Here is a 25,858-nt window from a genome sequence, read left to right on the forward strand (position 1 = left end):
GAAACAAGAATTTCCATCTGACACATGGATTATCATCACAGCAAGGGCTCGGTTGCTAGGAACAACCATCAAATGCACATGGACACAGCGAAGACGTCTGTGCACTCATGCAGAAACACACACACTTCACTCCTACCATATCACCACCAGCATCAGTAAAACAGACACAGCCAGTCACCTAGCTCTGAGGCCTCATCTTACACCAGCAGAGAGGCTGGTCCATTAGGCTGACCAGGGCATTATCCCACCAATCTCAGCCTGCCCTTTGCCAGCCCTCACCTGCCAGCCTGCCTTCTTACTTGCACCCAGTCCAGGGGGTGTCTTTGCCTGCCTCCTCTGTCTCTCTGTTGCCCTTGTACAACTCAGCAGGGAGGAGGATGGGAACAAACCTAGAACTAGTTGGTTCTGCCCGTCATTGGCTCTGGCGCCACCTACTGTCAGGCTCCCTGCCTGCCGCTCCACCAGTCTCAAAGGGCACCAGCCACCCACCACTGTTTTACATGTCTGGTAAGCAGCCAATTGGCTATCATCTATATCAGGGGTCGGCAAGGTTTACCTGGCCTGGGCCGGTTCACTCCAGCGGAGATCCCGCCATGGGCTGGATTGCGCGTGTGAGCGAGCGCGCCCGTGATTTCCGGCGTCTGCACAGACGTGATTTCCGGTGCCACAGAAGCGAGTCCCCATGCCGCACTGCACCAGCTTAGTGCAGAGCGCGGGGACTCACTAAGCGGGCGGCTCAGTTCGGGGGTGGCTAATGGGCCGGTTAAACGCATGGGCCTTAGGTTGCTAACCCCTGATCTACAGTCATACATGGGGTTGAAGTAGCTTTGGGTTGAGCGTTTTCTGGTTGCGCTCTGCGGCAACCCGGCAGTAATGGAATGCGTTACTTCTGGGTTTTGCCACTCGCTCATGCGCAGACACTCAAAATTACGTCATGCACATGCGTGGAAGTGGTGAATTGTGACCCGCGCACGCACAGACATGGGCTACTTTTGCTTCAGGATGCGAATGGGACTCGGGAATGGATCCCATTCGCATCCAGAGGTACCACTCTATATGCAAATCCCCTTTGGCCTAGCAATTTCAAAGAGCATGCCAAGGAAGGGTTCATTTCTAGAATACCCCTGCCCCCCAAATAATGGAAGTGATTTATTTTTTAAAAAAGAACACACACAAAAGATATTTCAGGCTTTAACATCAGGGATGTGGAACCTGTGGACCTCCCAAGGTTGTGGGACTACAATTCCCACCATCCCTGATGCTGGCTGGTGATGATGGAAGTTGGAAGCCAACAACCTCTGCATTCCTTCCAACTTTTTCTGATGCAAAACCAAGACATGCATCTTCCGGGACGCATTCCCAGGGGAGTCATGTGTCCTGCGCCTCACTCGCTCTCCAAAAAAGTGCTTTTTTCGAGGCAAGAGCGCAGCACGAGAGCATGCAAGATCGCAGCACCCAAAATGGCTACCAAGATCTCGCAAGAGAAAACGAGATGCCCCTTTTTTCTGGGTCACTTGAAAGGTATGCCTCTGGAGAATGGGTAGGCAAACTAAGGGCCGGATCCAGTCCAATCACCTTCTAAATCCGGCCCGCAGATGGTCTGGGAATCAGCATGTTTTTACATGAGTAGAATGTGTCCTTTTACAGTGGTACGTCGGGTTAAGTACTTAATTCGTTCCAGAGGTCCGTACTTAACCTGAAACTGTTCTTAACCTGAAGCACCACTTTAGCTAATGGGGCCTCCTGCTGCTGCTGTGCCGCCGGAGCACGATTTCTGTTCTCATCCTGAAGCAAAGTTCTTAACCTGAAGCACTATTTCTGGGTTAGCAGAGTCTGTAACCTGAAGCGTATGTAACCTGAGGTACCACTGTATTTAAAATGCATCTCTGGGTTATTTGTGGGGCATAGGAATTTATTCATTATTTTCATCAAAATATCATCTGGTCCCCCACAAGGTCTGAGGGACAGTGGACCAGCCCCCTGCTGAAAAAGTTTGCTGACCCCTGCTCTGGAGGGTCACAGATTCCCCATCCCTGCGTTAAAGCAAGTTGTTTTGGTCATGGGAGCAGGCCTGGCTGTTCTCATTTCTACTGAGCGATCGAGTCAGAAGTGAGGGCTGGAGAAGGCAAGACAAGCTGGGGAGAGAAAGAGGAGACAGGAAATTCAAATGGAAGAGACTGGAGGGGCTGCTTGTAGGAAGGGGTGCACAGGAATAGAAATATACCAAGCACGGCTGACCACCCGTGAGGTGGGGTGATGCAACTGCCTCAGGCAGCAGAAACCAAAGAAGCAGAGACCCCATGTATGCTCTGCCACTTCTGCTGGCCAAGAAGCAGTGCTGGCTTCCGGTGAGATCTTGCGGAGAGCATAAGGTCTCGCTGGAACCCGCCATCACCTCCATTTTGTAGCCACCACCAAGCAACCCAGCTAAGTAAGGCTGCAGCACAGCATGTTCCCATTTCGCCTCAGGCGGGGAAACGGGACTCCTGACACCAAGTCGGATCACTGGTCCATCTGGCTCAGTACTGTCCGTCGTATCTTTCCAGGGTTTCAGAGAAGGGGACTTTTTCCATCCCTACCTGGTCTCCCACTGAGCTACAGGCCAGTGTTCATATAAGCAGCAATGGGCAGCAGCTCTCCAGGGATTATGGCAGGAGTCTATCCCAGCCTTACCTGGAGATGCTGGGGACTGAAACCCGGGAGCTTCTGCATGCAAAGCAGATGCTTGACTCGTTTGCTTTGGCCTTTACACTGAAAGTAAAGATCCCCGTCGTCATGGCTGTGAATAAAGGGCTGATCTAAACAGGAAGACAGGGAGCGGTTTGAAGTTCTCCATTCCACGTTCTTATTATACAATGCTTTCAGCTTGTGATTATGAGTCATCTTGCTGGGGAGAGGGGCACATGGGGCCAAAACAAAACAACATGCATCTCTCCGCCAGCTGAGCAAAATGCTCCATAGCACCACTGGCAGTGTAGTGGTTAGGGTGTTAAACTGGGACCAGGGAGGTAAAGGGACCCCTGACCATTAGGTCCAGTCATGGCCGACTCTGGGGTTGCGGCGCTCATCTCGCTTTATTGGCCGAGGGAGCCGGCGTACAGCTTCCAGGTCATGTGGCCAGCATGACTAAGCTGCTTCTGGCAAACCAGAGCAGCGCACGGATACGCCATTTACTTTCCCGCTGGAGCGGTACCTATTTATCTACTTGCACTTTGAGGTGCTTTCAAACTGCTAGGTTGGCAGGAGCAGGGACCGAGCAACGGGAGCTCACACCGTCGCGGGGATTCGAACCACCGACCTTCTGATAAGCAAGTCCTAGGCTCTGTGGTTTAACCCACAGCGCCACCCGCATCCCTGGGACCAGGGAGACCACGGTTCAAATGCCTGCTCTGCTCACTGGCTGACCCCAGGCCAATCACAGTCAGTGGCAGAGCTTCATGCTCCGGCACCGGGGCGGGTGGCGCAGAGTGCGGTTGGGGGCGGGGCTGGTGCGCATCCCAGAGGTGTGACACGCCTCCCACAGGGGCATGACAGGCGTCCTGGGGGTGTGGCATGCCGCTGGGGGCAGGCGGGGGGGCAGCCATGATGGCACCCTACTGGGATTGCGCTGCCCCCGCACTCCTCTTCCTCCATCACAGTCCCTCAGCCTAACCTACCTCACAGGGTTGTTGTGAGAAGAAGATGTTAAAGGGAAGAGTCATATGCACCACTTAGAGGTCTTTGGAGGAAAAATCATCATTGGTCCATGAAGCTCAATATTATCAACACTGACTGGCAGCAGCTCTCTAGGATATAGGGCAGGCTTCCTCAACCTCGGCCCTCCAGATGTTTCTGAGACTACAATTCCCATCATCCCTGACCACTGGTCCTGCGAGCTAGGGCTCATGGGAGTTGTAGGCCAAAAACATCTGGAGGGCCAAGGTTGAGGAAGCCTTTCCCAGCCCTACCTGGAGAGGCCGGGGATTGAACCAGGGACCTTCTGCGTGGAAATGAAGAGCTCCCCACCCTGGAACTATATGTGCTCAGTGATTTAGTTCTAAACAGTGCTTGGAATGAACTAGTGTGGTTTAACAAAGTTTACTGAATTAGTTTTGAAAAACTATGTTTTCCCCACAATTTCCAGGTGAACTGAATGTGAATTAAATTCATGAGCAATTTCTAGTTCATTTTCAAGTTCATTCTATGACACTCCCCCTCCCCCACCCTCTTTAGACTCTTTGGGCCTTTTGGGCCAGGACAGATTTTGGAAAAGGACCTTCTTCACACAGTGCACAGTTAAACTAGGGACCTCGCTCAGGATGCAGGAATGGCCACCAGCTTGGATGGCTTTAAAGGAGGATCAGATAACCTCGCAGAGGAGAATAAGTCAGGGTTCAGTTCCAGCACTTCTCAGGTGGGCCCCATTGCCATTCTAAGAGAACGAGGGAGACATTCGTGGTGAGTTCTGGCACCTCTTTTTCTAGAAAAATAGCACTAGATAAGGCTATCAATGGCTACTAGCCATGATGGCTACGCTACACCTCCACCTTTGAAGGTATCTATGCTTCTGCATTCTAATTGCTGGAATAATAATAATGCAAGATGTTTGTTATGTACTGAGTTGAATAGGATCCAAATGCAGCAGTCTGATTGGTCCTAGAACAATAGGATTCAGAATGCAGCAGTCTGATTGGTCCTAGAACAATAGGATCCAAAATGCAGCAGTCTGATTGGTCCTAGAACAATGCAGCAGTCTGATCCGCAGGGGCCACCCAATCCAGCTCCAGGTGGAAATGAATCCGCAACCTGATTGGCCTACAGGAGAATCCAGGAATTAGCCAATCATGTGCGGCCCATTGTGTAAATAATGTACCGTATTTTTCACCCCATAGGGCACACCGCCCCATAGGACGCACCTAGGTTTTTGAGGGGGGGAAATAAAGAAAAAATATTTTATTTCCCCCCCAGGCGCGGGGCTGGCGCGGGGGAAGCCTGAGCTTCCCCCAACCCCAGCCCCGAGAACAGCCTGCTATCTGCAAGTCTAAGGAGCCTGGCAAGAAGTCAACTTCGTGCTGGGCTCCCTAGGGCTGCGCAGAGCTGCGCGAAGCCCAGGGCTGCAGGCAGCTCTGCGCAGACCTCGGGAGACCGGCGCGACTTTGCGCTGGGCTCCCTAGGGTTGCACAGAGCTGCCTGAAGCCTGGAGAGCGAGAGGGGTCGGTGCGCACCGACCCCTCTCGCTCTCCAGGCTTCAGCGAAAGCCTGCATTCACCCCATAGGACGCACACACATTTCCCCTCCATTTTTGGAGGGGGAAAAGTGCGTCCTATAGGGCGAAAAATACGGTATATAAAGCAAATGTTTTGGGGGAACTTTCATTCCTCACTACTATGAGCTGAATAAAGAGCATGAAATCCACACTCGACTGAGTATATTTCAATGTTACTACAAGTCCATGATCTGGAAAGGAAAGCATGTGTTTTAAAAAAAGAGAGACACTAGTCCACAAGACAGGCAAGCAAATTCAGAAAGGTACTTTTGAGGAGAGAGAGAGAGAAACTGTGACATGCTCATGGAAGATGAAAAGAGCGACGTGCCCACAGAGTTGATTCTGTGGGTGCCTATGAGATGCTCGCATTCTTTCCCCCCGGAGGATGCAGTGAAACTGAACTGGGATGAGATGAAACAGGATGAGGTGGTTAAGGAGAGAGGTGGGTGGGCGCTCACCTTAAAGGCAGGAGGGGTGTACGACTAAAGCTGTTGTTACGGGAACTGAGAAAGGCCACACTAGATCAGAAACCAAAGGAGCCATATTGTAAAAAGGCCTGAGGAAGCAAACTGGAAGCAGAGGAGAGAAGAGAGAGAGAGAAAGAGAGAGAGGAGAAGACGGAGAAGTTGAAAACTGGGGTGGGAAAAGGTCAACCAGGGGGAGGTTTCTATTGATCACAGGGAAGTAGGAAAATCAGGCCTAGTTCAATAACACATGCATGTATGTCACCGCTGTGCAAGGTTTAGGCAAGTGAACCAGGATGAACGCACAAAAAAGGGACTTCTGGTGGAATCCGCAAAGCATTTCTGACTTAAGAGCATAGGGGCTGGGGAGGAGGGCTCTGTACTGTTACTCCACACTCCCCTTTCCCTCTTACCTGCCACGCCTCCAGCTGCTGCGAAAGGTTAAGCTTCTGCTGAATAGCATCCAAGAGCTGACTATTCAGTGACATCATGTCCATCTTGCATTTGGCTAGCTCCATTTCGACAGCGTTCTTCCTGAAAAGCAAAAGCAGAAGACGGTCAGATTCATTTCTCGGGAGACCCTCTGCCATTGCTTGCTTTTTGGATTTAGAAACAGCCCGAGAAACGTGGCAATTCAAGGACAATAAAGGACGGTCCATGCGTGAACACAGAGGAAGGCAATATGGTGCCCTCCGGACGTCATTGCACGCCAACTCCCATCACCCCTAACCATTGGTCATGCTGGCTGGGTCTCATGGAAGTTGGGAGTCCAACTGGCATTCTGCCAGCTTTTGAAGACGTGACTGTTATTTTTCCTTGGATCTCTTCCTATTTTAATTATGGCAAGTTTTGTTTTTATTTATTTATTTTTCTCCATGGTAAATCTTTATTGGTTTAAAATACAAATGTACAACGAAGGTAAGTATAGAAGAGTTAAATACACACAAAAAAGAAAACATCAAGACATAAAAGTAAGAAAATTTACTTTTTTACTTACGGTAATTACGGCATGTTTTAATGGGGTTGTTTTATCATGTACTTTAATTAGGGAGGTTTATATATTCACACATGTAATCAATTTTTATACATGTAAGCTGCTTAGAAGCCGAAGTTGGCAGTAAGAGATAGACAGATAGATAGATAGATAGATAGATAGATAACATAACGTCAGCTAACCCCACCAAACAAATCAGAATGAATGCCACTGCGGTCAAATCTTCTTGCAAACCAATCAGGACGAGTGCTCAATAAACAGGTAATCTGGAAGCACCCTGAGTCACCAGATGGTCCTCTACAAATTCGGGATGAGGCTGCCTGGAAAGACCTCTCCCACCCACCCACTGATCTGGCTGAAAAGAGTTCAAAACACCGCAGAAGCAGAACAGCAGAAGGACTGAAAGGGGGAAGGAAGGCTGGGGGGCCTTAATAAGGACTGTGCTAACAAAAGTGGCCCAGGGAGTGAGGGGAGATGATCATTATACAGTGGTACCTCTGGTTACGATCTTAATTCGTTCCAGAGGTCCGTTCTTAACATGAAACCGTTCTTAACCTGAGGTACCACTTTAGCTAATGGGGCCTCCCACTGCCGCTGGCACACGATTTCTGTTCTCATCCTGAGGTAAAGTTCTTAACCCGAGGTACTACTTCCGGGTTAGCAGAGTCTGTAACCCGAAGTGTTTGTAACCTGAGGTGTTTGTAACCCGAAGTACCACTGTACTGGATTGTATGAAATACAAGAGGGTGAACTTGCGTACAGTGGTACCTCGGGTTAAGAACTTAATTCGTTCTGGAGGTCTGTTCTTAACCTGAAACTGTTCTTAACCTGAGGTACCACTTTAGCTAATGGGGCCTCCTGCCACCGCGCGATTTCTGTTCTCATCCTGAAGCAAAGTTCTTAACCCGAGGTACTATTTCTGGGTTAGCAGAGTCTGTAACCTGAAGCGTCTGTAACCTGAAGCATATGTAACCTGAGGTAGCACTGTACATGGCATTTCACAGACTCATAGAGATGTAAGAGATGCTCAAAGGTAATCAAGTCCAACCCCCCAGTCAATGCAGGAATTCCATTGTTATAGCATTTCTGATAGGTGGCAACACAGCTATCTGCTTCATTAAAGGAAAACTCTGCCGGACCAGGCCAGTGGCCCACCTAGTCCAGCATTCTGTTCACACAGTGGCCAAACAGATGCATACAGAAAGTCTGCAAGCAGGATTTGAGTGCAGCAGGATTTAAAGGAACTTGGGACCTTCTACATGCCAAGCAGGTGCTCTATCACTGAGTTACAGATCTTCCCCTATGTGGAACAGCACTGGAATCAAAGCTAAACCTGTCTGCTGCCTTGAACCATCCCAGAGCCTGGAAAGAGGGATAGGTAAAGGTAAAGGAACCCCTGACCATTAGGTCCAGTCGTGACCGACTCTGGGGTTGCGGCGCTCATCTCGCTTTACTGGCCAAGGGAGCCGGCGTACAGCTTCCGGGTCATGTGGCCAGCATGACTAAGCCACTTCTGGCAAACCAGAGCAGCGCACGTAAACGCCGTTTACCTTCCCGCCGGAACGGTACCTATTTATCTACTTGCACTTTGACGTGCTTTCGAACTGCTAGGTTGGCAGGAGCAGGGACCGAGCAATGGGAGCTCACCCCGTCGCGGGGATTCGAACCGCCGACCTTCTGATCGGCAAGTCCTAGGCTCTGTGGTTTAACCCACAGCGCCACCCGCGTCCCTGGAAAGAGGGATAGGTTTGTTTAAATTAATATATCTGTATTTTAAGATGTATCACGGGTCACGTTTCAGCAAAATATAACTGCGGCTTCCAAGATAGATGACCAGAACAAGTAAGTCCTGCACTGCAAAATCCCCTTACTGCTGAATGAATATTAAAAACACTGGGACTCGTACAGCCCCAGAACGGCAGCTGGTTTCCATGGATACAGGAGAGCCAGTAACCCACACACATACTAAAATATCAAAAGCTGCCTTTTGCATCCAAAACTCAGCAGTTGGCAGTTCCTTCCCTTAGCCAACAGGTGGCAGCGCTACAATGGCTCTTTAAACAGAGATCTGTATGCTTCCTGTTCTACGTGCTGAAAAGGTCCCCTTGAGTGATGATGGTGACAGAGTCCTTGAAGATAAGGAGATTGAGCCATTGCATAGCTTCCCCCAATACAAATCTGGTTGTGTCCCGTGTACGGCAAATATAAGAAATGATTTATATTTGGGGAAATATAAATATATAAGAAATAATTTATATTTTGGGAAAGGACCATAGCTCCATGGTAGAGCATCTGCTTTGCATACAGAAAGTCCCAGGATCAATTCATACCCTCCCCAGGTAGGGACAGGAGAGAGACACCTCTGAAATCCTGGAGGACCACTAAAAAGGTAAAGGGACCCCTGACCATTAGGTACAGTCGTGACCGACTCTGGGGTTGCGGCGCTCATCTCGCTTTATTGGCCGAGGGAGCCGGCGTACAGCTTCCGGGTCATGTGGCCAGCATGACTAAGCCGCTTCTGGTGAACCAGAGCAGTGCACGGAAACGCCGTTTACCTTCCCGCCGGAGCGGTACCTATTTATCTACTTGCACTTTGACGTGCTTTCGAACTGCTAGGTTGGCAGGAGCAGGGACTGAACAACGGGAGCTCACCCCCTTGCAGGGATTCGAACCACCAACCTTCTGATTGGCAAGTCCTAGGGGAGGACTACTACCAGTTGGTATAAACAAAACTAAGCTAGGTGGACCCATGATCTGACTCAGAATAAGGCAGCTTCCTATGTTCCTAACTGGCAAGGAGGCTAAATCACCACTGAGTGGCAATTAGGATAATGGATCAATAATTTTAAAAAGACAGATTTAACAGTATCACTTTGGCATTCCTACCAGTACTCTGTAAGGACAGCTATACATCAGTGTGGGTGGTCCAGAGGCAAAATGGCTGAAGACCTGGCAAAAAGCCTGTTGATAAGCTGCTGTTGTTGGCATCCATCTGTCTCAGACAATGGAGTGTGCCTCCGGGGGTGAAGTCAAGCCAAACATGACTTCTCTGGGGTGCAAAACCTGGGCAGTGTGTATGGAGGTCCTGGGCTGTACAGTGGTACCTCGGGTTAAGAACTTAATTCATTCTGGAGGTCCGTTCTTAACCGGAAACTGTTCTTAACCTGAAGCACCACTTTAGCTAATGGGGCCTCCTGCTGCTGCCACACCGCAGGAGCACAATTTCTGTTCTCATCCTGAAGCAAAGTTCTTAACCTGAGGTACTATTTCTGGGTTAGCGGAGTCTGTAACCTGAAGCGTCTGTAACCCGAGGTACCACTGTACAGACGATAAAAGCCCTCTCTCAGTATACAAGGCACCACCCAACTGTCTCAGGGACTCCACTCTAGATTTTTTTTCTCCCCAAAATATCCCATAAGGCAGCAGAGGATTAGAGTTTTCCTTCTCCTAGATGGGCTACCTTCCCAGGCTGTTGAGCCCCATCTGCCTCTCATCTCCCTCTATGGCAAGTGCAGAAACCACCTTCTTGATTGTTGGAGAAACTATTGGTATCGTCCGCTCAATCTGCCAGAGCCTGTCTGTGCATGCAAAGGAAGTCCCTAACTAACAACAAGGGTTTGAGACCCAGATAAACTGTAATATTCTGTAAATGGGAAGGGTGGTGGCTCAGTGGTAGAACATCTGCTTTGTATGTAGAAAGTCTCTTGTTTCGATTCCTGGCATCTCCAGGTAGGGCTGGGAATGTCCCGCATTTGAAACTCTAAATAGCTGCTACCAATAAGCTGGACAATACTGAGTTAGATGGACCAATGGCATTTGTTGTTTAGACTTTTAGTCGTGTCCAACTCTTCGTGACCCCATGGACCAGAGCACACCAGGCACTCCTGTCTTCCACTGCCTCCCGCAGTTTGGTCAGACTCATGCTGGTAGCTTCGAGAACACTATCCAACCATCTCGTCCTCTGTCGTCCCCTTCTCCTTGTTCCCTCCATCTTTCCCAATGGAATAAGGTGTAAATATAAGGCAGTTTGCTATGACTCCAGCTCCCTGACCATTGGCTGCGCTGGCTGGGCCTTAGGGAAGCTGCAGCCAAAAACATCTAGAGGGGACCTAGCTAAGGAAGGGTGACATAATCAAACTAAGCAGCAGATTAATTTTGGTGCATTTTGGGGTTTTGATTTTGCCCTTCTCCATGGATTCAAAACAATACACATTCACATGCATGATAGAGGTTTTGCATCTGCTTGATGTACACTGTTTCTGGCTACCTGCTACGTTCCCCAGCTCTGCAGGATTGCAAATTAATTATTCTATATAGAAAAGAACAGGGATGCGGGTGGCGCTGTGGGTTAAACCACAGAGCCTAGGACTTGCCGATCAGAAGGTCGGCGGTTCGAATCCCCGCGACGGGGTGAGCTCCTGTTGCTCGGTCCCAGCTCCTGCCAGCCTAGCAGTTTGAAAGCACGTCAAAGTGCAAGTAGATAAATAGGTACCGCTCCAGCGGAAAGGTAAATGGCGGTTCCATGCGCTGCTCTGGTTCACCAGAAGCAGCTTAGTCATGCTGGCCACATGACCCGGAAGCTGTACGCCGGCTCCCTCGGTCAATAAAGCAAGATGAGCGCTGCAACCTCAGAGTCGGTCACGACTGGACCTAATGGTCAGGGGTCCCTTTACCTTTCTAGAAAAGTTTTTGCAGCACACCTGGGGAGCCTGTGGCCCTCCAGGATTCCAAGGTACAATTCCAATCACCCCGACTGTTGATCATGCTGCCTGGGGATGATGGGAGTTGGAGTCCAATGACGTTTGAAGAGCCACTGGTTCTCCACCCCTGACTTTTCACTGAGCTTCTTGTCACACACAAAGCCATCACGATGCAGCTGCCCCTCTCCCTGGGGGTCACAACCCCACACGTCTTTAAAAAATAATCCAGCTTACTTGGCGATTGCTTCATCCCGATCCCTGATAGCCTTCAAGAGTTGTTCGCTCATATCCTTATCATCTACTGATCCCCGGAGTCTGTCCCGTTCCTCTTTCAGGGAAGTCATCTCTACACTCAGTAGCGTCACCTGATAAGAAGCAGAAGAAAAATTAACCTTTGATTGCCACTCATTGAATGGCAAGAATAAGGGGCTGGAGTGACCGCTCTGAAGGTGCCGCAAGGAAAAGATCGTGGATAGGGAGCTGTGCTTGTCATATCACAACCACAGTTATAAATGGGGTATTCTGAGAGGGGAGTCAGGAACAAAAATGGTTGCAATCTTGAGACTCTGCATTCTGGAGGTTTTATGTAACCAGACCACATGGCTGTAGGAATAAATATTAAAACCTTAAATTCCTAAAAAGAACCTACAGCGGAGAAAAACTTGAAAAAGCCACCATGCTGGTTTTCAAACCTCATATTTTTAAATCAGACTGGTGGTCCTCCAGATGTTTTGGACTACATCTCTCATCGGTGCTGGCTAACAATCTGAAAGGCACCAGGTTAGAGTGAGGCTGTTTTAAGTAATTCCCATCAGTGAAAGGAACCACATTAGGATTTTTGAACATTTCAAGGTCACTAATACAGAATTCGTGGTTACCATAGCTAGCTGAAACACTATAAAAAATCATTTCCTCAGCACCACCCCTCAGTTGCAAGAGAAATTGAAAATTGGCCGCTGCAGAGTTTTGAGGACCACATAGCTTTGCTTTGCAGCTAGTCTTCTCTATCTATTTAGGGCTTATCTCCTACCGTTAGGCTCAGCAAATACAACAGCAGCTTAATTTAAAATGAATTAAATTTGTGCGCACACACACACACGTGTCCATGTTCCTTAAGGATTTACAATCAATTAAAAAACACACCACATAAATGGATCCAGAAGGAAAAAGTATAGCTGGGGAGGGGAAGAGGGGAGTGGGTTTTAAATCCATTTAATATATAGAGATAAGTCAACAAAAACAACAAAGTCCGCCACATATAGAGAATGATCAGTTCACAGGAACATGGGGAAGCAGATTATAGGATTCAGGACTGGGCACACATACCAGTGCATTTGCTTGCCGGCCTCCCTCCTCAGGCTCCAGGGGCAGCTGGCACCCATTGGGACTGGTGTGGCAGAAGGCAAGGATGCCCAACAGTAGGTGGTGCCAGAGCCAATGAAAGAGTCAACCAAATCTCCTTTTGTCTCCATCTTCCTCCCTGCTGTGCCCCAGAAGGGCAACACTGAGACTAAGGGGATGGAAGATGGAGCAAGGTTGTTTTCTGCTGCTGCAAAAGCTCAGACTCGAACCAGTGGATTCAAAATACAAGAAATGAGATTCCAACTAAACATTAGGAGGAACTTTCTGATGGTAAGTGGAACAGACTCCCTTGGGAAGTGGTGCCCTCTCCTTCTTTGGAGGTTTATAAACAGTGGCTGGATGGCCATCTGTCAGGGATTCTTCAGTTGTGGTTCCTGCATTGCAGAGGCTTGGGCTAGATTACTCTTTAGTGACTTTCTCTTGGGTGAGAAAATAGGCAGGTGAGCCTGGCTGAGGGCAGATTGAGCTCCTTCACCCTGATGGGCAAGCTTTCCTTGGCAGGCCCTCTCTCAAAGGCCTGATGCTTATTAGTTTTTATAGTCTGCCTTTCCAGGCCGACTTTTTTTTATTAATATACTTGTGCTCAGCTCTGCTTGGAAATTCTAAGAAACAAAGAAACATCAGTGGAGTTTTGAAATCAGAGGTTAAAACGATTGTGCTTTAGAAAGGTTCAGTCCACCATTCAAAATGGTGTCCGACTGCATCCAAATATAGAGGAAAAACCTGTTCCTCATTCTCAGGAACCAAAACTGGTGTACGATATCCCCAAACAAAAATTAAACCAAGGGTGGGCAACCTCTAGCCCTTCAGATGTTCTTGGCCAAGGCATCAGGAGGAATTTTGGGAGTTGTAGTCCAGCTATACTGAAAGAGCCACAAGCCTCTCCTCCCTTTAACTGGACAGTAAGATTGAAACGATGTAAACAAGCTACGTAATTCCATGACAACTCAAACCAGCAACAGAAAACAAATGAGCTCAAAGGAGTTTAGTCAGGGTAGCATGCAACTGAATTGCTGGGAAGCGCCAACGAAAGAGGAATGGCAGACAAAATTAATGGACTACGCAGAATTGGATAAAATGGCAGGAAAGATTTGAAACCTGCGGGACCAGAGATTTACAGAAGATTGGAAGAAATATACAAACTATTTGAAGAGCAACTGTAATCAACAAATTACGCTAGTAGGACTACAAGAAGTTTTGTAAGGCGAAATATATGAAATATTGCAAAGTGGAGAAAGAATAGAGATATTAGTTATGCGATTTAAATGTAAGAAATGTAAATTAAGTGAATAGATTGCAAAATTTTCAGATGTGGTTGATGGAAGTAAAAAAATTGTATAAGATATAAAAGTATGTTTAATTATTGTTGAAAATGATATGTTAAAAAAGCTAATAATAATTTATATAGTAAAAAAAAGAATTGCTGGGAAGTGCTGGTGAGGGGTGTGTTGCTGTGGTCAGATCTTGCTTCGGTTTCTCATTGGCGTATGACTGGCCAGAGTGAAAAGAGGTTGCTGGGATAGATAGACCTTTGGATAGAGGTGAATGCTTACCTGGCTATGGAGCTGTTGCAGCTCTTCCAGGCTCTGCCTCAGTTTCCCCCTTTCGCCTTCCATCAACTCCCTCAAGGCTCTCGAATCTTCGCTCGTCTGCTTGATCTGTTCTTCTAAGGCATCATCATCGCTTCGCCGTGAGCTCTGGCAACCGTAACGAAGCAAAGAAAGAAAAGTGAAATCAGGAGAGGTTTGGCAAGCAGAATGGAAGAAAGGAGAGATCCAGGAGGGACCACACAAAGTTCAGTCAGGGACAGGTGACTCTGAAGGTTAATTCTTCTCAGTTTCACCTTTTCCCAGTCTTAAGTCTGGTTCTCCACATTTCCACACCAGTTTGCAAATTTTTAATAGAAGTCCTCATCGAAACTCATCAGCACTTTAGCGCCAATTTCTTCCCATATACAGTGGTCCCTTGGTTCTCAAACTTAATCCGTTCCAGAAGTCCAAAACCAAGGCCCACTTTCCCATAGAAAGTAATGCAAAATAGATTAGTTCCAGCCAAAAATAGTTCCAGACAAACAACCCCTAAAACAGCAATTTAACATGAATTTTACTATCTAACGAGACCACTGATCCATAAAATGAAAACGATAAACAATGTACTGCAGGCACACAATCAATCAATCAGTAACTGAACTGGGTTCCACACAGTCACAAAAACAAAAAAAAAGAGCAGCAAATACAAAAATGCAAAAGAAGAAGAAGCAAAAACAGACAGACCTCGGCATAACACTCAAAACGGAAGCGTGGCACTCAAACCGGAGCACGTTCAGCTTCCAAAAATAGTTCGCAAACCGGAAAACTTACTTCCGGGTTTGCAGTGTTTGGGTTCCAAGTTGTTTGAGTACCAAGGCATTTGAGAACCAAGGTACCACCGTACACAGTTTTGCAAAGCAATTTTCTCCGATATAATACACCTGTATGCTATTTCTATGCACACTATACCCTGGTATGTGCATTTTTATCCCATTAGTTGGCAGCATTGCAAAATTTAGAGAAGTGCAAATTGGGATGGCGGCGTTTGGGTTGGGTGTTTCATTCTGGAAAGTGCAAATTAGGTACTGTGGCGATCACACAGGGTCCCTGGACGTTTGACGGTCTATTGATCCCTGTGCCACCACTGTGATTGCTTTCCCACTGCCACCAACCCGTTTCTCTCGGGTACACACGGAGTCCAGACAGTTGTTAACGTTAACAAATAATCAAGTTTATTTTATAGGCATGAACAAGTTTAAGGTTTCAGTTAATTTTTCTTGGCAGTTTCTTAATCTTAGTTTCTATACGTTCCTAACAACTTCAAACTGATTATCCCAACTATCTATCTGACTCCTCCTAACAGTTCCTCTCACTGTCTCACATCACAACTCGACCAACCCATAGACTTATCCTCCCTCTTCCTTCTCCAACTCCCAACAACTTTCCAACAACTCCAACTCTAACTCCTCCCCTTGGGTTCCCACTGGCCAATCACTTCACCCTCATTTAACCCTTTCCTTATGACCCACCTAGGAGGGCAAACACCACAGGTACATTTGCTTCAAATGTGAGCTTCAAATCTCTCCCCCCCCCCTTACCGTGGAGTCTGTGCCATCTATCACACTTTGGATCAGCCTCTTCAGCTCGCTGAGGGCTGCCCGCAAGCTACCAGCCGGCACATCTTTGGCCGAGGAGGTTTCCGATGACTCGTCCATGGAAGAGTCCGTGGAGACCGCAGAATCCGCACTGTCGTTCCCTCGAAGGTGAGTGCACAAGTATCGGACCTGGCAGTAGGCCTCCCAGAGCTGGAGTCTGAGCTGTGATGAGAATGCAGAAAGGACTGTTCTAGGGAGTTGTGACAGGTGCTGATTGGGACTGATAGGGTGGAAAGCAAGGAGTCCAACAGTAGGTGGCGCCAGAGCCAATGGCAGGCAGCGCCAACGAACTCTACTCTTGCCCCCATCTTCCTCCCTGCTGAGATCTAGAAGGACAACATGGAGTCTAAGGGAGAGGCAAGCAATTGGGGCCAGCTGAGGACAGACTGGGGTTGGTGGGGCAGTACCCCTGTTTCCCTAATGGCCAGTCTACATTTGACCTGGGGTGGCACTTTTCCATATATTTCGAACAAAGAAGCACACTTGGCGCCAAGCTAGGCATCAATTCTGACACATAGCTTGTCCTTGTGGAATTGATTACCCTTCCGCCCCCAGCAAATAAATTATTAGTATTAAATATTATTGTGTGCCAACCATAAAAGAGCAAATCTTGAGAAATCAAGTTGATGACTGGATGTCAAATGCAGATCAGGAACATTCAGGGAACACCGGAGTATTCGGAGAATGTGCAACACAAATGTTTGCGGACGGAGGATTTTAGGAAGGAAGTCCACTATGGCTCTACCACACACATTTAAACACACCTGTGCTGCACCCAATTCTTCTGGAGCCAAGAGTTTTGATGCTACCTGTTCTCTCTCTTGCTCCAGTTCCTCGGCCTCCATGCTCTGCTCAATCTCTGAGAGCAAAGACGTGCTGGTAGAGTTGAAATTCTGGAGGCTTCTCTCCTCGCTGAGTTCATCTACCTTTAGCTGCAGTTGCCGATAAGACAGTCTCACCTCCTGAAGTTCTAGCTGGTTCTGATGCAACTGGCACAAGAAATTATAAAGATATATTTTTCATTATTATTATTATTATTATTATTATTATTATTATTATTAATCATCCTCCACCCTTCACCATAAGGTCACAGAGCAGGCTTCAGCAATATAAAAAACAAGATAAAAACCAGTTAAAACAATTTACAATCAGAAGAATAGGGTGGGTCTTAAAATATATATCTGCATTTCAAGAAAACTGCATTGTGAATGTGCAAGACACACCTCTGTGGGGAGGGATTCCCACAGCTTCACATGCCTGTATGATGCCAGTATTTTATTAGTTAAAATTAGCATGCCTTTACACCTGTTCACTGTATTCACAACATTGAGTTTTTGTTTTTAGGTAAACAATTAAAAAAACATAAATGAGGCTTTTACAACACAATCCTACATGTCTTTTAAAAACATTGCACAGCTCCAAAACAGCTCAAACACCCTTTATTTCAGTCTGTTTTTTAATCACTGCTGTTGCTTTTATTCACTGCTAATGTTTTAAGAGCTATTGTTCACGTTTAAGGGGGCATAATGTGGCTTTAACTGGATGATCATATCCTTTTGTTTAATCATCATTATTGTATTTTACAAAGTTTTAAGCTGTATCCAGTTAATCTTACTCAGAGTAGACTCATTAAAAATAATGGGCATGGCTGCCTTGGATCCATTAATTTCAGCGAGTCCAACTTAGGTTGGATAGAAAGCTTTGTATGCTGCTTCGAAGGGACAATTAAACACTAAGAGACAGAAAATACCGTATTTTTCCGTGTATAAGACTAGGCTTTCCCCCTAAAAATAATGTCAAAAATTAGGGGGAGTCTTATACACGGATACAGCTCCCTCCATTTTCTTAAATCTGAGTCCCCCAAAATAAGGGGCGTCTTATACATGGGGGCGTCTTATAGACAAAAAAATACGGTAAATTGGGCACATAAACAAATCAATGCTACCCATAATAAATATAACTCAATACAATTTTAATGCATATTTTATATTCTCTGTAAACCACTTTAGAGGTTATAATTACTGCTCAGTGGCATACACGTTTTTGTGAAGTATAATAATAAACTAAAATACATGTTTTCTGAACAGGAAGTACCACTGAATTCAATAGGGCTCAGTACCAGGGAAGCAGGTCTAGGATTGCAGCAGCCTTTGAGAATATGCAGCAGAGAAGGGGAATCTGTAGCCCTCCAGATTTCATTGGAGTTCAGCTCCCATTAACTCCGACCCACGTGATGAATGGTCAAGAATGATGGGAGTTGTAGTCCAGGGACATCTGGCGGGCCATGGGTTCCCCTTTCCTCCCACCGATGACATACTGGTTCCTAGTGTTAACGGAGAAATCTGAGGGCTCCCTTGGACAAAAAACAAGGACACCAGCCAGGAATACCAGAGCAAAACAGCAGCCAGTAGGCTTGGTCTTTATTGAAGATTGTCGTGGCAGGACTCCCACCTGCCACCAGGTGGAACAAGATGGAAGCCCCAAACAAAAGAGCCCCCAAACTTTTATTAGTTGCTAATCCCCATGTTACACCCCCCCCCAAACTACATCACTCATACATCACGGTTACATCATGGAAGGGGAGGTCTGGTGGCAGTAATCTGAGCGTCCTGGACCCTGCCCCATGGTTCCCCTTGCCCTCCACCAAACACCCATCAAATGTAACAAAAAAGATATTTACCATTTCCCTGTAAATTAATCAAGTCAATCACACCCTTTTGTCTTCATCTGGGTTTGTTAATTCTGGAATGGCTACCTGTCTGGCACTCAGGTATCAGGATGCCAGGGATTATCACTCAGGCAGAGGGGCTGCTGAGTAGCTGAGCTCACGTGTCTATATGAATTTCTGAAGTTTTCCCAGTGAGCCAGTACATAGAGACATTTATCAGTGAATTGTTACATTTGGTATCGTGCAGCAAAGGCCCTTTGAATAGATAGGAAGAAACTGTGATGAAGTGTTTTGTGGGGACAAATCACAAAAGTTACAAAAGTGCTGGTTTTGGTAGTGGGCTGCATGTGCATGATATCTGCTGGAGGGGCAACCCCCTCCCAACCTATACATAAATTCCTGAAACACTAGTAAAAGTCCAATATTCAGGTTGCTCAAGCCTCACAATGTTACCTTCCTGTTCCCAAACTGGTGATCTGGCAGCATCGCTCAATCATAATAATAATATTTTAAATCAGTCCCTTCCTTCCAGCTGTCCCCCCCCCTTTCCCCAAGCCCCTGTTCCCCCCATACCTGCAGGTCCTTCTCGTGACTCTGCCGCTCCAAAATCAACACGCGATCTTGAAGCTCCTCCACCGTCCCCTGAAGAAGGTTGTTTTCTTCCATCATGGCACTCAGCCGACGCTCCAGCTCATGCTTCCTATCCGTAAGCATCTTAATCTGAAAGCAGAGGAAGGGGGGGGGGAAGGAACCCCCAAAGTAAGTCTCAAGTGTTTGCAATTTCCCAGTCTGGAGAGAATGAGAACTCAGCCAGGTGTAGAGAAGGAGAGAAATGAATGCAAAATCTACCTGCACCTGTGGTCAAAAGAGGAGTTCGCTTTCCCCCTGGCCAGAAACTTGTCTGGAGAGGCGAGAAAGAGAGAGTGTGGGGGAGGAATTTAAACTCTTAGAGAGCTGGAATGTGGGTTGCCAGGCAAAGGAGGAGGGAGGGAAGGAGGAAAGCTAGGCCGCTGTGTTCTCTGGAATTCCCAAGAGAGATAAAAACGCCGGGGAAGGACGCCTTGCCCCTCTCTCAGTCTGCTCACGGAGCACCTTGCTTACACCTTCAAAGCACAAACAGATTTGTTTATGCAACTGCTTTCCACACTGGGCCTTTCCCCCTTTTTCTTTTAGGTAGTCAAATGTGGGGGAATTTCCATGGTCTGGATTCCAGGTACCTAAACAGCCCCATCAGATTGGGGGAAGAGGCCTTCTTGCTGCTTCAGGCCAAAGACTGTTGCTTCTTTTCTTTTACTTTTACGCCAATATCTATTTGAACTCCTCCCAGGACTTTAATGGAGTTCAAATAGATATTGAACTCCGCCAAGGACTTTTAAGGGACGCAGGTGGCGCTGTGGGCTAAACCACAGAGCCTAGGACTTGCCGATCAGAAGGTCGGCGGTTCGAATCCCCGCAACGGGGTGAGCTCCCGTTGCTCGGTCCCTGCTCCTGCCAACCTAACAGTTCGAAAGCACATCAAAGTGCAAGTAGATAACTAGGTACCGCTCCGGCGGGAAGGTAAACGGCGTTTACGTGCGCTGCTCTGGTTCGTCAGAAGCGGCTTAGTCATGCTGTCCACATGACCTGGAAGCTGTACGCGGGCTCCCTCGGCCAATAAAGCGAGGTGAGCGCCGCAACCCCAGAGTCGGTCACGACTGGACCTAGCCACCACCCGATTTCTGTTCTCATCCTGAAGCAAAGTTCTTAACCTGAGGTATTGTTTCTGGATTAGCGGAGTCTGTAACCTGAAGCGTCTGTAACCCGAGGTACCACTGTAGTGTGCATGGTTCACCCCTCCCCCTTTCCCCCATTGTGTCTTGACAACAACCCTGTGAGGTAGGCTAGACTGAAAGATTGACTGGTTCAAAGTCACCCATGGAGTGGAGATTTGAGCTCTCCTTTTCTCCAAGCAATTCAAAAGAGAGAACATATTTCTCCCCTACCCAAATCAAATTCTCAGAGGTTCCGTACAATAAAATCCCCCATCAAAACCTGCAGCTAACACTTAAGTTAATGCTGTATAATGTTCACGAATCCTCACTGTGAGTTGCAGAAACTCATTTTTATATCCATAGAAGCTGAGAGGGAAGGCGATTGGCCCAAGGTCAATCGGTGAGGTTCACAGCTGTGTGGGGATTTGAACCTGGGTTCCCCCAGTCCATGGCCAGCACTTCAACTGAGGGGTAGCCACTGTGGTGCCCTCCAGATTTTCCCACTCTGTAACTCCTGTTAAGTTGTGGGTGAACATATCAGATGACACAGCGATTCTTCAAACAGCTCTTGTTTATTCACAGGCCACAACAGAACTGAACTGAAGGGTTCAGCCAGCCTGCTTATATAGAGCTCCACTACAACGCAACTGTAACCACCTTCTGTAACTATCCAATCACTGAACGTCACTTTCAATCCCTTATTTGCATATGTGGACCTGAGTGATAACTATCTACAATATCCCCCTGCTGGCCCAGGGTGAGAACTTCAGTACATAACAACTCCCATAATATCAGACCATTGGCCATGCTGGCTGGGCTTGATGGGAGCTGGAGCCCAACAACATCTGGAGGGCACCAGGTTGGCTACCCGTGTTCTAACCATTACATTACCCTGGCTCATTTACCAGCAACAGCCACCAAGTTGCCTCTGGAAGCTCACAAGCGGACCCCTTTCTTCTATTTGTCCCCAAGCACCCAGTATTCAGAGATTCCAGTGTGGTACATAAACATTTATAGATCTCACATAAATCCATAACATTAATTTAGGTATAATACAGTCTATTTTCTTTGAACAAATTACACTGAGATTTACTATTGCTTGTTTTTCAGTTTCCCCCATCTAAAGGTAAATTATTATTTATTTTACTATTATTATATAAAAGAATAAAAAATTTTAAAAAGTAAAACTCAGTACTGTAAAAAAAAGAGAGAGAAAAGATCCCTCTCTCTGTTAAAAAGCTTTAATTTAATGTTGAAATTGTCAATGGTTTGTAGTGGAATGATTGCATTTTGTGAATGTTGCAGCTAAGTCAGCTTGGAAATCCCAATATGTGTATGTGTGTCTAAGGGACGTGCACCATATGCAATCAAAGCCCAGAACCTGAACCAGTTCTGGGCAATTCCTAGTCAGATTTGGCTGGGTTGGGTTGACACAACCCCAGATCACTCCCATGGGGGCACCTGGTTGGTCACTGTGAGAAAAAGATGCTGGAGTAGTTTGTTCTCATCCAGCAAGGCTATTCCTATGTAGATATGCTCCGACAGGCACATGATGTGAAGGAATTTCCTTTGTCAAAACAATGAAGAGTCTTGTGGCATCTTAAAAACTACTCTGAAGATTTTTTTTTTTGTTCAAGGATGGTCTACTACCTCAAGGTCAGTCACAGGGTGTTCTTGAAAAGTTTCAATGTCCCCACACTGGTTTGGGGCTATTGCTGTTTCTAAAATAAAATTTGGGTCCATTTATTCTGTTGCATAAAAGGGACGCGGGTGGCGCTGTGGGTTACACCACAGAGCCTAGGGCTTGTGGATCATAAGGTCGGTGGTTTGAATCCCCGCGACGGGGTGAGCTCCCATTGCTTGGCCCCTGCTCCTGCCAACCTAGCAGTTTGAAAGCATGTCAAAGAGCAAGTAGATAAATAGGTACCACTCCAGCGGGAAGGTAAACGGCGTTTCCGTGCGCTGCTCTGGTTCGCCAGAAGCGGCTTAGTCATGCTGGCCACATGACCCGGAAGCTGTACGCCGGCTCCCTCGGCCAGTAAAGCAAGATGAGCACCGCAACCCCAGAGTCATCTGCGACTGGACTTAATGGTCAGGGGTCCCTTTACCTATTCTGTTGCATAGAAGAGTCTGGCCTATTTGTCCTAATGCAGAAGGCGCTACTGGCAGATGACAGCATATATACCAGATTGAAAGATGAGCAGCGAAGGAGCCCCTAATGTTGTAAGTGATATTATTAGGTTCTGTAACAGTCCTGGCAGAGTTGGGATCTGGGCCTGTCGCTGTAACTCTGTTCTTTATTTATTGATAAAAGTGTTTTCATTCTGCCATATCATAAAGTACTAGGATAGTGCTGAACGTTGAAACATAAAACACCACTGACAAAAATAATAATGCAGATAACCATTGAGGTAACTGGCTAATCCAAAAACAAAAATTAGGCAGCTACAAAGCCCTGCCAGCATAGAAAGGAGATGCGTAGAAGTCACAGGGTGTGTGCCGAATCTCTGCTGGAAGAGCGTTCCACAGCATGGGACCCGCAACACTAAATGCCTGATTTCTAGTTGAGCCAAGCTGGGCCTCTAATACAACGAACAGCACTCCTCTACATGATCTCAGAGACCAAGCTAGAATATAAGGGGTGTGATGGTATTGATCCCCAAACCGTGGGTTACTTGGTTTGTTATTTTGAGTAGCAGCTTGCCAGTCTTGTCTAATTGACCTCCCATCAATTAGGCCTGGTGGATGATCACAACATTTTGTGCTAGCCTTCTCCCAAACTGGTGCGTTCCAGATGTTTTAGAAGACAATTCCTATCAACCCCAGCATTATGTGGCTGCGTTGTTTGGGGCCAATGGAAAATGTAGTCCAAAACATCTGGAGGCATCAAGTTGGGAAAGGCTGTTTAACACTCACACTTGTTTTAACTGAGGTAATTCTGCAGAATTCTACAGAATTAGAATTCTGTAGATTCTACAGAAACTAATTTGCTTTATCAGCAAAACACAATTACTGCCTGTTTGCATTCCTTCCCACCCCCTCTTTCCTCCCACTGGGTACCACATATGACTCATATACTATTTTGCTCTGAGATAAGGACAAATCAAAGGAGAATGACCATACTAAGGAGTACCCTCTGTTGACTTTGATAAAATTGCCTTCTGCAATGGATCAAGAGAATCAAGAATGGAGAAACCACCCTCTCTTTTGGGCTCGGTAGAAACAGAAGTAGTTCATAGGGACAGTCAATGTGCCAAGAGGGAAGGGCTTAAAAACCATTAGGAGCATAAGAAGCTTATATTGATTTAGACCAGGGATGTCCAACCAGTAGATCGCGATCTACCGGTAGATCCCCGGCTGATCCTGGCAGATCGCGGGATCCTTATTGTGTACAGAAAGTTATGGGGGAGAGCTAAAAAACTCTGGGCAATCCTCCCCCCCAAAAAGCTCAACAATTCTGGGTAATCCATCCACCCCACACACACTCCTCCTCCCTCCAATGACAATGGGTAGATCAGGGATCAGCCGTGGGCCGGTCCACCATCCCTCAGACCTTGTGGGAGGCCGGACTATATTTTGAAGAAAAAAATGAACAAATTCCTATGCCCCACAAATAATCTAGAGATGCATTTTAAATAAAAGGACACATTCTACTCATGTAAAAACACGCTGATTCCCGGACCGTCCATGGGCCGGATTTAGAAGGCGATTGGGCCGCATCTGGCCCATGGACCTTAGGTTGCCTAGCCCTGGGATAGCTCACTGCCAATTCGTATTTTATACTGGGAGTGGATCACAGTCTCTTGGGAGTTGGACATGCCTGATTTAGACTACTGGTCCATCTAGCTCAGAATTGTCTATGCTGACTGCCAGGGGCTCTCTCCTTGCAGTACCTGGAGATGCCTGGGATTGTACTTGAACTACTCTTGAGGCGATGACTTCTAGTCCACACAAAAGTGCTCTCTAGATTACATTAGTTCTTGTTTAAACATTTTTGGCCATTCTGTTGATCGCTTGGGAATTTCTGCTTACAAAAGAGCTGCTCTACCAGTGAGCTACTGCCCTTTCCCTTGATATCAGTAATGGTCCTGGCCATGATCTGAAGGCACATCTGAGGGTACCACCTTAATAAAGCTAAGCAGGTCTGGGTTTGGCCAGAGCCTGGATGGAGGACTGCCTGGAAACCACATGCTATGATGCCTGGGTTCCATGGTGGGAAAGACAGGATGAAGAAGCAAGAAAATAAATTTTAAAATAATTAATGTTTAAGGAAGGCAATAAAAAACAGCAGCTTTCAGAGAACAAGTAGTGTTATGTACTGAAGTTCTCACCCTTGGGCCAGCAGGGGGATACTGTAGATAGTTATGCAAATAAGGGATCGAAAGTGACGTTCAGTGATTGGATAGTTTTAGAAAATTGTTACAGTTACGTTGTACTGGAGCTCTATATAAGCAGGCTGACTGAACCCTTCAGTTCAGTTCTGTCCTGGCCTGTGAATAAACAAGAGCTGTTTGAAGAATCGCTTTTTCGTCTGATATGTTCACCCACAACTTAACAAGTAGGATTCAACTGATGTTGATATGGGCCCATTGGGACTGGTAGGGCGGTAGCCAAGGAGCCCAACAGTAGGTGGCGCCAGAGCCGATGACAGGCAATGGCAACACATGCTAATTTTGTTCCCATCCTCCAACTCCCTGCTGAGCTTTACAAGGGCAACCCTGAGACTAAGGAGGAGGAACTTGACAGCCAGGGCTGATTATAAGAAGGTAGGCAAGTGGGGGCTGTGGCTGAAGGCAGACTGAGATTGGTGGGGCAGTGCCCTATTTGCCCCAATGGATCAGCCTCCACTTTCTTGATGTTTCCTGTTGAGACCCTTTTCTGTCTGTGCAACCTCCACCAGAGGCAGGTAAACAAAACCCTGTCCCAGCAAAGATGCTGCAAGTGAACGTCGGACATTTTAAAGCAAAGGTTCGAGAGTAGCGTTCTCAGTACCCGTGGGGGAGTGTCAGGGAAATTTTCAGCATCCCCCAAGGTTATCCAGTGCCACTGAAGGGATTTTCTGCCCGTACGTTTTATGTTTTATTACTCACATCCGTCCTGTGGTCTGTAATTCTTTAGTACACAAATAACAGTTCACCAGTTCCAGATCTTTCCCGTTATCCAGTCTGTTTCTCACACAAAGAAGGTCAAAAGGCCCCATAAAGAATTTTTTTAAAAAAAACCCTCAGAAATATGTAAGTCAGAGAAAGGCTAGGTGCAATATAGAGTGCAGACAGGCTTTAAAAGAACCTAAAAAATGTTTTGAGACATTCAGAGCTCTTCTTCAGCAGAAAGAAAAACCCAATTTCTAGATACACAAGGTGTACAGCAACTGTGAAAAAGGCAGCTTCCATGTTAGGGATCATTAGGAAAGGGATAAAAAATAAAATCAGGTGAGTTTTAGATGTCTAGTTAAAACTGTTTTCAGGTGGTCTTTGAATTATGAATGGT

At 46.8% G+C, this 25,858-nt stretch overlaps 1 protein-coding gene across 3 annotated transcripts in view; it reads right to left on the bottom strand.

Annotated features, from left to right (window-relative positions):
* BICDL1 (BICD family like cargo adaptor 1) overlaps positions 1 to 25,858 on the bottom strand; it is a 62,855-nt gene that overhangs the window by 5,936 nt on the left and 31,061 nt on the right. Inside the window, exons 4-10 of one of the 3 annotated variants that reach the window (XR_013391022.1) lie at positions 19,191 to 19,337; positions 16,714 to 16,938; positions 15,893 to 16,111; positions 14,319 to 14,462; positions 11,638 to 11,768; positions 6,123 to 6,243; positions 5,704 to 5,814 (exon numbers count right to left, since the gene is read on the bottom strand). Coding sequence is in view for 2 of the 3 variants with exons in the window: in XM_028709412.2 (XP_028565245.2) it covers positions 6,123 to 6,243; positions 11,638 to 11,768; positions 14,319 to 14,462; positions 15,893 to 16,111; positions 16,714 to 16,938; positions 19,191 to 19,337 (987 nt within the window). In the remaining variant the exon portion in view is untranslated. The remainder of the gene's footprint in view (positions 1 to 5,703; positions 5,815 to 6,122; positions 6,244 to 11,637; positions 11,769 to 14,318; positions 14,463 to 15,892; positions 16,112 to 16,713; positions 16,939 to 19,190; positions 19,338 to 25,858) is intronic. The other 2 variants (XM_028709412.2, XM_028709414.2) reach the window with 2 other exon arrangements.

Source organism: Podarcis muralis, chromosome 16 (genome assembly GCF_964188315.1).
Source record: "Podarcis muralis chromosome 16, rPodMur119.hap1.1, whole genome shotgun sequence".
Lineage (NCBI taxonomy): Eukaryota > Metazoa > Chordata > Lepidosauria > Squamata > Lacertidae > Podarcis > Podarcis muralis.